The 12,552-nt window shown below is 32.3% G+C and overlaps 1 protein-coding gene across 29 annotated transcripts in view; it reads left to right on the top strand.

Moving 5' to 3' along the window:
- The window catches only part of LOC132725621 (uncharacterized), a 164,567-nt gene that overhangs the window by 91,139 nt on the left and 60,876 nt on the right, over window positions 1–12,552 (top strand). For 20 of the 29 annotated variants that reach the window (XM_060710770.1, XM_060710775.1, XM_060710776.1 and 17 more), the window contains 13 exons: window positions 558–590; window positions 1,047–1,619; window positions 3,029–3,097; window positions 3,423–3,989; window positions 4,262–4,291; window positions 4,984–5,544; window positions 5,884–5,916; window positions 6,129–6,695; window positions 8,265–8,396; window positions 9,285–9,556; window positions 10,073–10,241; window positions 11,299–11,343; window positions 11,965–12,399. In XM_060710770.1, coding sequence (XP_060566753.1) covers window positions 558–590; window positions 1,047–1,619; window positions 3,029–3,097; window positions 3,423–3,989; window positions 4,262–4,291; window positions 4,984–5,544; window positions 5,884–5,916; window positions 6,129–6,695; window positions 8,265–8,396; window positions 9,285–9,556; window positions 10,073–10,241; window positions 11,299–11,343; window positions 11,965–12,399 — 3,486 coding nt within the window. The remainder of the gene's footprint in view (window positions 1–557; window positions 591–1,046; window positions 1,620–3,028; window positions 3,098–3,422; window positions 3,990–4,261; window positions 4,292–4,983; window positions 5,545–5,883; window positions 5,917–6,128; window positions 6,696–8,264; window positions 8,397–9,284; window positions 9,557–10,072; window positions 10,242–11,298; window positions 11,344–11,964; window positions 12,400–12,552) is intronic. The other 9 variants (XM_060710773.1, XM_060710795.1, XM_060710767.1 and 6 more) reach the window with 8 other exon arrangements.

Below are 12,552 nucleotides of genomic sequence, written 5' to 3'. Positions count from 1 at the left end.
TTTGTTTTGTCCTTTGATTTATCACAACTGTGTCCATATATGTAAAGTACAGTGCTTTCTGTGCAGTATGTAGGTATGGTTAGATTTATTACAAAAAAACAGCTGTAGATAGAGTAGTTATGAACTTAGATCTTGTGATATATATTTTACTGGATTAAAGTTAGGTTTAATCATGAGATATAAATTTTACTGGATTAGAGTAAACCTTAATCTTGAGATGTAGATTTTACCCTTAATATTGAGATGTAAGACTGAACTTTAATCTTGAGGTATAAGATTTACTGGATTAAAGTGAACAATAATCTTGAGAAAAAGATTTTACTAGATTAAGGATATTCGCAGTTGTAGTCTGTATTAATAGAAATGTATAAATGTCATATGATATGTATGCTTATAGTAAAACAATGTAACATTGATGTGGTAACAATAGATAATGTATATCCAATATTCTATATTTAACCATGTAAACATCTTTCTTCTGCAGATTGACGTAAATATTTTACTGTAGAGCATTTACAAGATATGCTCAATTAATTTTTTGTTATCTCCTTTTTCAGTTTTGAACAAATCCAAACCTCTTTCCCGTGCATGTAAGTTTCGTGTCCCATCACGTTTTTGTCACGTGACATTACGAGTGTCAGTGTAACTTATTTTGTATTTTATGGTACATTATTAGATACATGTTGGTGATGGGTTGATAATTGTTTAAGTGTGTATTATCTAACTATTTAAACGCTTAAGATTTGTTTTGGGTTTTTTATTAACGAATCAATTCGTTCTACAAACATGTTACGTTGAAAAAAAATTGTGTTCGTTATTGTTTTGTATGTTTTGTAATCATGTGCGGTGTTTAATTTGGACTATTGGATGGGGAAAGACACAACAAATGGTACAGGTAATTCAAGTTTTAGGGAAAATTAATTTGGTTAGGGTTTTTTTTCGGTACAACAGATAGATTAAATTAATGTGTTATTAGTTTACGGTAAAACGCTTTTTAGAATTAACATAGATGCTAAGTATAGATTGCTAACATTTCCTCTTTGCAGACGACAATATTTCGTGTGGTAGTACTCAATTTGACTTGGTGATAATCCTAGATGCTTCAACAAGTGTTCAGCCGGAAAATTGGAATAAAACGTTATTATCAACACAAAGACTTGTGCGCGACATTGACTCTAAAGGTGACAATGTGAGAATTGGAGTAGTTGTGTTTAGTACAGAAGCACACGTTGAGTTCCATTTAAATTCTTATAAAAATAAAGAAGATATTATTGATGCTATATCTAGAATAAAGTATACCTATGGAATGACTAATACCGCAGATGCTTTGAAACTAATGCGGACAGAAATGTTTTCTCCAGCCAATGGTGATAGACCAGGGATTGCAAATCTTGCTATTGTTATTACTGACGGAGAGTCAACTGTTAAGAACGATAGTACTATTCCGGAAGCGAACAGAGCACGTGAACAAGGAATTCAAATTTATGCCATTGGAATTGGATTGACAGCCACCGTGGAACTTAATGCAATTGCGGGGAGACCTGAAAATCGGTATTTTATTGACAACTTTGACGAGCTGGACGAGAAAATGGAAAGAATATATAAAAATATATGCCCTGGTAAACCTCACAGCTCTGTATGCGGCATCTTTCTATTGCTTTATCAGTCGTGCTTCGGACTTGTTCATTACAAATATTAAATAATAAAATAATCGCTTAACAGTTCTCAACATCTAAGAGATGTTCACGCTTGCAGGGGATGCATGCATGATTCTCAAAGTGGTATGATCATCGCTTTACTTCAGCAAACACACTTGTGTAACAGCATGACACTCCAGGTGAACTATAGTTTTAAGCTTCACTAATAACGTCACAATTAAATCTGTGGTGCATCATTCTTTCTCACCAAAGTAGAGAAGAATTTCTATGATAACTACTTTTCCATCATTTCATTTTTCTTTTCTTGAACGTATACATTGCTTTTGAAAGTTATCACACAATTAAACAGAATAACAAGCTATTACTATTGTTCAATAAGTCTTGGTCTCATGGGTGATATAACCTTTGTGCGTAAAATAAGCAAATGAATTCACAAACCTAACAACAACTATTTAGGAAATAGATGTTGGTTTTTATTGTGCTGTTGTATTATATTGTTCGGTATAGAGTTCAGATGCGCATTTGAATAATCATGAAGGCCGTAGACCTGTATTATTAATTTCAAACATTTGCACGACATACCATGCAATATTATACAACAATGCACTCAAAAGCCAAAATATATTTCCATTCTAACACGTCACGAAAGAAATATGGCACGAAAGAAATAAGACTTGAGTACAATTTGTTGGTGGTATTTGTTTAAGCCTCCATTTCGTTTATATGAACGGTTTAATGGCTTTTACATTTGGTTATAAACACAAACACTGTCAATAATACTTTAATTTGCGAAATTGATTTGAGAATGAAAAAATGCTTGTGTATTTTTTGTAATATTGTTTACAAGTGTTGACCGATCATTTCGGACGTATGTTTAAAGTGATGGAACTATCAAATATGACCCTGTAAACATATGCACTTGAGTGCACAAATGCGAAATGTGACATACAGCACACTTCCGGCTTAACTCCGATAGTGTTAGAATGCTTTTTCACGCTTTCTCGACAATATTCGTAATACATCATTCAATAAAAATGGCTTTAACCGCTTCAAAATAAGGCAATTAAAAATGCTCCAAACATTAAAACGTTACTGTTAGAAATTAAAAAGTTTACACTTAAATCCTTGAATATTCAACTTTCAAGTACCTATAATAATGCATCATTTTTAGTATGGCTAAGTAATATTTATAAAAAAAATCGATAATTCTGTATTGATGATGATCATGTCCAACTTCACAGCCATTGTGTAACCGGATTTATATCAATTCAGTTTGCATGTCAATAATGAGTATTGCGCATGCGCAATTGTCTGGTTGTGGTATTACATTGTTATGAATAGATTTAAGAGATGATTAGATCATATTACAGAAACTACAACACAATTGCCTCCCACAACTTCAGCAACAACACCTTTAAGGTCTACATCACCAAAAGGCCGTAAGTTATCGTGTTTCCAAGTATACGTTATTAGTGTTAATACAAACGCGATTGTAATGATTAACTCTCTGCTTGATCGTATTTTGAAACACTCAAGATAAGATAATTATTGTTTGTACCTACTAATATTAATAATGAAGGTGCGGAAATCTAATAGTAAACATATTCATCAAAGTATTAGTAAATAATACTATTATTATTAAAAACGTGTGAAGAACCTTTCATTCTAAAGAAGTTATCAAAGGGATTTAAGTTACATAAAACACCAAATTAGTATCATTATATTAAGATAGAGGAAGGCATTTCTTTTATAATTTCATGACAGCATGCACTCGTACCAGTATAGATCTTGTTTTCGTGTTGGACACATCAACCAGTGTGACGGAAACCAACTTTCGACTGATGATTGCGGCGGTAAATGGTTTTGTCAGTCACGCTGACATTGACACAGGGAACACTAAAATAGCTGTTATAACCTATAGCACAAAAGTGCGTGTGGAATTTGACCTTAAAACATACGGAACAAAGGAGAAGCTGTTAAACGCAATAAATGCAATAGAATACACTTTTGGAGACACAAATACAGCAGATGCGATAAAGATGGTTCGAACTCGCAGTTTTACACCATTTTATGGCGATAGAGAAGGCATTCCAAATGTGGCAGTCATTGTTACTGATGGTGTTTCTAACATAAACCACTACAAAACCATTCCAGAGGCTAAACAAGCCAGAGAATCTGGAATTGAAATATACGCTATTGGTGTTGGTGTTTCAAAAACTGATGAGCTTGATGCTATTGCCGGACAATCAGGGCATCGATTTGACATAGAAAATTTTGAGGAGCTTGAAATTAATCTGGATAGTGTTTACAAGTCACTGTGTGGTGGTAAAGGTTGCAAATCTATTTTTTATCTGAAATGAAACATATATACACTTAATTAAATCAAATGTTACCATTATTTAATATTAGCACGAATATGCATTGTAGTTTCTCTTGAAAAGTTATGATGTATTTTAAATGTTATTTGATTTAAATATATATCTAGCGTACGAAATATGTATCTTTATTAAATTCAATCTTTATTAAATATAAATGCAAAAAGTAGATCAACGTACTCAAGCGTTCAGCGTTTTCAAATAGAATAATTCTTTAATACTTTACAGCATGGGAAACAACTCTTACCCCTGATATAAGTAAGTTTGAAATATATGTATTTTTATGTAAATCACGCAGAGGTTAGGTTGTATCTCGGTTTGGATGCTGTTCTCTTCTAGCAGTCTCCTTGCTGTTACATATACTTACTTACTCACATCGTTGCACTTTATGTTGTTCAAAGGACATGGTGTCACCTCACCTGCTTCTTCTTTTATTGACTTTTTCAAATATATCTTATAATGTGTCATGTTTACTTCATTCTCGCAATGTGCTGTAACCAATTGATCTAATTGTGCAATTGCGAGCGACGTATTAAATGAATCCTGTTGCGCTTTCAGCATGTTAATATTCCAAGAAGCTGTAAAGAACGTTATCTGCAGCATATGCTCATCCAGCCAATATACCATGCAAATTGTTTTATTTTTTTGAAAAGTAATAATTAAGTTTGGTGCCTGCATGCCGCAAACATAGCACTGTTGTTTTACATAGTATTAATTACTATTATACACAACGGACAAGAACCCGAAGCAGAGCAAAACTTTCAATAGGAAGGACAAGCGAATTAATTACATAGCAACCAGCGGCAAGCAAAGCGTAGGAAACTGCGCCAAAAAAGAATGTGAGAGTAGTGGTAGAAATTTTAATGATATAATCAGATACACATTTGGTGAAGGGACATTGATCTTTTCACGATAAATCAAAATCAAAACATATACTGCTCTCGTTACAGTATGTTCAAGTACTGCATTGGATGTTGTGTTTGCCCTCGATTCTTCAACAAGTATGGGAAAGAAAAACTTTCAAACTATGCTGGACGCTACGAAATCGTTCATTGCAAGTGCCGACGTTGATTCAGGAAAAACTAGGTTTGGACTACTGATTTACAGCACGAGTTATTCTATAAAATTTCATCTAAATCGATTCAGAACTGAAAAAGAAATATTAGAAGCTATGGATAATATTGAATACATGGCCGGCAGCACAAATACCGCAGGGGCACTCAAGGTTATGAGAAATGATATGTTCTCATCTGTGAACGGAGCGAGAAAAGAAGCAGATATGATTGGAATTATAATCACAGATGGTGTGTCGAATATTAATTATCATAAAGTTTTATCAGAGTCTGATAAGACGAGGAGAAAAGGAATAATTTTATTAGCAATAGGAGTTGGCTTGAATAACACTAAGGAGCTCGATACGATTGCGGGCAATCCTGAAAACAAACTTAATATTGATAGATTCGACGAGTTAGAATTTAAACTTGATACATTCATACGCTCTGCCTGTAGTGGTAAGAAAATTTGGACAATTTGTTTTCAAATTATTTTATGTTTCAATGCATAAAGGAAGTTAAATATATTAGAAATAAAAAATTGGAAAAACCCTTTTCTTACATAAGCGTATATGTAGTTTACTTAAATTGATTTAATATATAAAGGTTAGTGTTTTAGAGTGCTTTTTTCACATATTTTCTTTCGTAAAGTAAACATTTAAACAAATCAAACCTGCAACATATTTCATATTTTAATTTTGTCGTTTTGGCCTGTCTTTGAAACACTGCCTTTTTGATAAAAGTAGTCTATGTCAAGTTTTACTTTTATGGGGAAAAATTTCAACTGTTTTATTTCAGATGTTATCGTGTATTCTGACCTTCCAAAATTATGTAAGTTGTGTTAATAAATATGGAATTATGTATTACTTTATTGTGATATATGAACTTTTAAAGTTTACATGACAAGTAAATTTCAATACAGAATATGCTTAATTATTTACCAATCAATCTAGTAATAACTAAATACAAACTGGCGTTGAATACAAGCCACAAATTCGTTATCAAGTCCAATTCCTATTGCAAACATTTGTTTCTATTTTAAGCATGCAGACAGAGTGACTTTGACCTTATATTTGTACTTGACTTTTCTGAATATGTGAGGGAATCGGAATTCAAAAAAGTCCTTAAGACAGTACATGATTTCGTCGCTGCAGTTGATATAAATGGAGATCACGCTAATGTTGGAATATTAGTTTACAATTCCCTTGTGATTAATTTAAACAGCTATACCAAGCGTGACAGCCTTTTGGAAGAGATCCTTAAGGCGAAAAAGCCGAGCAGTATATGGCCATTTTCTGATGGTATACATTTCTTAGATAATTCTATGTTTACTAACGATCATGGGGATCGAGACAATGCGCAAAATGTTGCTGTGATAATTACTGATGGTAAATCAGATTTCGCTTCATGGAGGTCACGTGAGAATTTAAAGGCACTGACATCGAGAGGAGTGCGGGTACTATTACTGGGAATTGAAACGGAATCACCGTCGGAGTTTTACAATGTTGCTGACTATATAGCCACTGAGTCTGCACAGCTCCTTCCTAACTTTGACGAACTGCGTTTTCACTTGAGCGACGTATTTGAATTCGCATGCATGGGTACTAACGGTAATCATCTGTAAACAGGATAATGGTTTTGTATTGCTTATATTTTGGAGTCGGTGTGTACATATAAGTGTTGTAAGGTGTATGGGAAACGGGAAAATAAAGTGCTACATTTTATACATTAGTTAATCATTTAGTTATATTGTATTCACCTACAATATACTTTTAATAAGATGTTTTTGTTGAGATGGTGTGTATAATGTCCCTTATACATAATAGTTCAATGAATTGTTATTTATATAACACTACAATGTACAAATAAAAGAACATTACATACTCAACATACCCTTTTATTTTGTAACCAAGTATTTATATACACAGCGCGTGCAGCAGTATTTTCATCGTCATTTATGACGTTATATATCACGTCATACTTACTAAAACCAAATAAGCACAAGCGTTATGAGGCATTACATACATATAATCTGACAAAACAAAATACAGATCTCTAACGATCTTTCACGCAAAATACTACACAATGTATAAATAGCTTATACTAAGCGCAAAGTTTTTTTTCAGCAAAGGTATTATGAAAGAAGCTTATAGCTCTTTTTGTAAACGAGTGTATGATACTGGGGTGTAGATAGTTATATTGAAATGCAAATGCGTAGAATGTTTGTATTTTACATTTTGATATTTGGTTTCTTAAAAGAGCTCGGTTTATATGGGCAATAAGTAAATGTTGCGCTCGTTTTTTGCGAACTATTTTTCTACGCGCATTTGGGCGGTAATAAGGATATCTTTCTTTAAATGTTGTTGCTTTTCTCGTTGTAAAACGTGTTCCTGTATGTATTTGTTTTTGCCCTTTTTGGGAGAACGATTGGATGGTAAGATATTAAAATATAAGCATGAGGTATCGCTTGTTTATGTTGTTTTACGTACACATGTCACTTGGTTATTGTGATTATTAATGCTAAATATTTCTCTACTAACATAATCATGTTGATGTAATAGTTTTATATTTAATTTACTTCCTTATTTTATTAACTTAATATCTAGACTTCTTAAATTTACGTTACAATTTATTTTATTCTTTTTATACTTTCTTTTATTATTATTATTATTTTGTTTTAGTTTCGAATATTTTTAGCCTAGTAATACCATGTAATATTTATCCTTTTTTTATCTTAATACGTGCCCATTAATCTGCTTCTATAAGCAAGACATTTACAATACGAGTTTGTTTGGTACGTACAGCAATAGAAATATGAAAATATATGTAACCTTGATATTGTAATACAACACATTTTATTTCTTTAAAAATATCAAAGAAAGCAGAGAATATCAGTCCGATGCTTTTTTTCTTCCAGATTTAAGATTCAAAATAAAAAAAAAAATCTACAATGATTTTTATACCAGACCTTTGCGATATAGATGAAGGCAGATTAATTGGCAAAGCATTTTTGATTTTTATCTAAAAATGTACATATTAAATGATTATTTCATAATTTGCTTGATCCGTAATAACATCGAACTAATTCTAAATCAAAATATTAATTTTACAAATTTTGATATTGTATGGAATAAAAGAGCACTTGTATTAAAAGAAAGTACTTTTACTTCGTCTTTCAGCTGAAGATCAGTGTGGTCTAAAGTCAGATCTGGTGATTATAATAGATGCATCTACTAGCGTGACTCAGGCTAACTACGATAAACAACTGCAATTCACAAAAGATCTTCTAAGGAATTCAGATATTGACTCGGGTTTGTTTAATTTCAATTGAACCATAAATGTGAAGTTTAATTTATCATTATACATGTATATAAAAGTAAGAAATAATTGTTTAGATTTATGTTGTTGGGTTGATTAAAGTGAATTGGTCTAAAATGAAAAGTCAGTAATTTCCCAAAATTAATACTTGTAATGTTTAGTATTGTATATGATAACAAACCTCGAATATATAATGATTATATGAATGTTGTAGGAAAGTGTGTGACACGTGATATTACACACCACATCTTTTAGATTGTATAGCAAAAAAATAAATGTTATAGAATAAATCATTTTTAACTATCATATAAATGCCCATACTAAATCACTTAAAAATGTATCAACATATTTTTGTCAAGAAATATTTTATAAAAACAGCCATCAAATGATACATTTATATTGTTTTGATAATATTTGAATTGCTAATGGTAAATGTGGCCAATGTAAACCGATGCACTTTGATGCAGGTATTTTATAAGAACTATAGTTACTAGAAACCTTTTCTGTATTGTTTTGTTCATAAGACGTGTCTTTAAGAAGTCTGTTTCTATTTTAACATTATCTTCAAATCTTTCAGATTTTTTTATCTTATAACTACATTCTGTCACTATTATAAGTATTTAGTTTTTTGCACCAACAATGTTTGCTGTCCTTTTTTCACTCATAAAGATTGGGAGCATTCCTTGTTATGTTTACCTATTACATTCATTTACAGTTCAATAATCATAGTTTATCAGATTACTCAAAACAAGTAAACTAATTTTTCTTAAAAATGACATTTATACACGTATATTGTTTCTCTCGTATCGTGTGTTTAGAAATTATTTGCGTGTTAAGAATCTGAGCTACAATCCTAACAATTTTACAAATGTTACCAACAGGCGCAGTCCGAGTTGGTATCCTCATATACAGCACCGAAGTTGAGATTCAATTCCACCTAAATCGGTATTCAACAAAAGCAGAAGTCTTTGCAGCCATCGACAAGATTCCATACATCTATGGCAGTACTAATACAGCAGATGCTATTTCCACAATGCATAAAACTATGTTCACACAGAGAAACGGCGATCGTCCAGATGTCCCAAACACTTGTATTGTAATTACAGACGGCGTATCAAATATCAATTCAAGGAAAACCATACCAAATGCTGAGGTAACATTTAAATATCTATTATATATATCCCATTGGGAGATAAAAAAAGTTACAGATTATAGAAAATTGATACAAAAATAGTTTATCACCATAATTTCTTGTCAAAGTCACGTCAATACCCTACTTCACATTTTGCATTATGATTATTTAATGTAAATGTTTGATAACCATGAACACCCTAATTATCTTAAATTTATTTTGCCCCTATTTAAATCCGGCTTAAACCATTCATCTATTTAGGAAATTTGTTTAAATATGTATTGACTCAATAAGGAACTGTTCAGACCATAAGCAGACGGCAAGGATGTGTCGGTTATCTTTGTATGCACTTGTGGCCTGTGTAGGATTAGTAAGCCGTGGGCAGACTAAAGGTCAATGGTAAATGATTGGTAATACACTGTATAGTACTGAGTATAAATTTATTAACTACAAGTTCTTTAAAATGCTTAGCGAATCATATAAATCATTCCGGACCATGACATAGTCTCTTTATTGATATCCTTTGTAATAATACAGGCTGCACGCGCAGGAAATATACATATATACGCTGTTGGTATCGGTCTAAGAGATACAAGAGAATTGGATGGTATTGCATCTACACCTCACACAGAGAACAGCTTCAATGTACAAAGCTTTGACGAACTTAAAGGGTTAGACAAGAAGATTTTCTCTGCACTCTGTCCAAGTGAGTACAGTTGTTTCGAAGAGCAATATAGTACCGATAGTTTGTAAAAGCTAAATAGCTGATCGCATTAAATTGCTAATACTTTGAAATTAATTATTATTTCAATTTAGCTTGGCAATGATTTAACGTTTAAAAATTGACACTTCTTTTTCAAAAACAATAACATATATTATGAATGTTTTAAAAATAATTGTGATTTCTAAGGAGAAAAAGGTCGCGAATAAGTCACGAATAATTGAACTTTTTGATTTCATGAATATCTTAGACATAGTGTTTCTCTGTAACTTTTAATCCACCTTTTTCAAACACTAGAAATAAACATACAAAATGTAATGAATTTCGGTGCATGGGATTGGACGGAAGTATATATTTCTTTTTTACCGTCTACGAAGGGTGCAATTAATCAGAGACTACATATTATCAGTATTGTCGTTTTGGGTGTTTTAACTGTTTCCATTTTAATGTCCCCACAATGTTTGCGGGTTGGAGGGTGGGGCATATTGATTTGCTCTTGACCAACCGGCCGCAAGTTCTTCTGTCTGTCCATAGATAGAACAGAAGAGTTAGTAAGCATCTGAGACAATGTTTCATCTAATATAACTTTCACACCTTTGAATGGGATACTTCAAAATGTAATGCTTTGAACGAGTACCAAAATTGTTCTATTATACTTCACAATTTGCTTAACCATCAAATTCTCCACTTGGACCTCGGAATAATATTTAAAACCTTCTACTTTTAGGAGTAACATTAACGAATGTATATTTTAAACAAATAATGCCTATATCTAAAACAATATTTAATGAAAGGGTTTTCTGTCATTCCTTATTCTCCATACATGTTATTAATTGTATAACACCAGTGATTATTTTTTATTTTAATTTTATTTTATTTTTGCTTATACCCAGGATAATATGCAATGAACAGTTTAATGACAATAAATTGACAATAGCACAATTACCGGTTTAGCTTTGCATTGGTAAACCTTTACATTGTGTATAATTTGCATTTGTTTACGGATCTTCAAGCCTAAATAAAATTTCAAAAATATTTGCAGCTAAAAAGGAAACAACAACGGCAGTAGTTCCAACCCAGCAGCCAGGTAAGATTACACTTTTTTAAAATCTCAAAACATTGCAGTTAACATTAAAGGAACTCCTCTGGGGTACAAAGGCCTAAAAGCATAGGCTGTGAAAATCAAAAACTAAGACTTTTAAAACAGAATTAAACGCTTTTTGTTTGGGGTTCATTTAGCTCAATTGAAACGTTTTCTCTGAAAACCCGAAGTGTTCGAATTATCTTAAATTTTGCATAAACGTAGATGATGCCCGTCATGAAAAAAACTCAGTTGAGTCACTTAAAGACTTTTAAAAAGTGTCACCTTCTTCTACACAAAATGTTAACAAAGGGAACGAAGTATTTTTAATGTAATTTTGGTTAGATGATGACATGAGTAAAAAAACATTATTTCAATAGAAACTGTAGCAAAATGACGGATTTGCTTAGGAGCGCGAACGGTGCCTTGCACTTTTCAATACCGTCCATAACAAACTAAGTCAAGCCGATTCTGCAGCATTTTTAATTCTGCGAATTAGGACGTTCTTTGGTGATCCTATTTTTCGCTCGCTGTTCTATTTTTATCGTTGGTAATTACAATTTGACTGTTGAAGAGAGAACAAAGCAATTCAGACTTAGATACTCGTATCACTTGTATAATAAATAGGTTGTGGTCTGGCAGAGGTCGATCTTGTCATAATCATTGATGCATCAACAAGTGTGACGGCGCCTAATTTCCAGAAGATGCGTGATTTCTGCAAAGATCTTGTGGACTACGCCGATGTAGACAGTGGTAGTGTTCGTATTGGTGTTCTCATATACAGTACAGATGTGCAGATTCAATTCAATTTGAACGAATACAAGACCACTTCAGCAGTGAAGGCTGCTATTGATAACATACCTTATATTTACGGAAGTACAAATACTGCAGACGCTATAATGACTATGCACTCAAGAATGTTCACAAGATCTAACGGAGATCGTCCAGGCGTCCCAAATATCGGTATTGTGCTAACAGATGGTGTTTCAAATATCAACTCAAGAAGAACTATTCCAGAGGCCAACACTGCTAGGAGGAAAGATATCGAAGTATATGCCATTGGTAAGACAAATCAATTAATTTGAGTCATGTAGTAATAGTGTTATCAAGTATCGTTCATGCTTTTGGTTATACGCTTAAGATGATATTAGTTTCTTTAAAAATATTTTGAAGAATTGTACATGCCTTTGGTAAAATAATTTGATTATTTTGAAT

Source organism: Ruditapes philippinarum, unplaced genomic scaffold, assembly GCF_026571515.1.
Source record: "Ruditapes philippinarum isolate M1 unplaced genomic scaffold, ASM2657151v2 ctg311_1_1_1_1, whole genome shotgun sequence".
NCBI classification, from domain to species: domain Eukaryota; kingdom Metazoa; phylum Mollusca; class Bivalvia; order Venerida; family Veneridae; genus Ruditapes; species Ruditapes philippinarum.
Note: the sequence above shows the minus strand (reverse complement) of the source record. Positions and strands in the feature narration are given on the sequence as shown.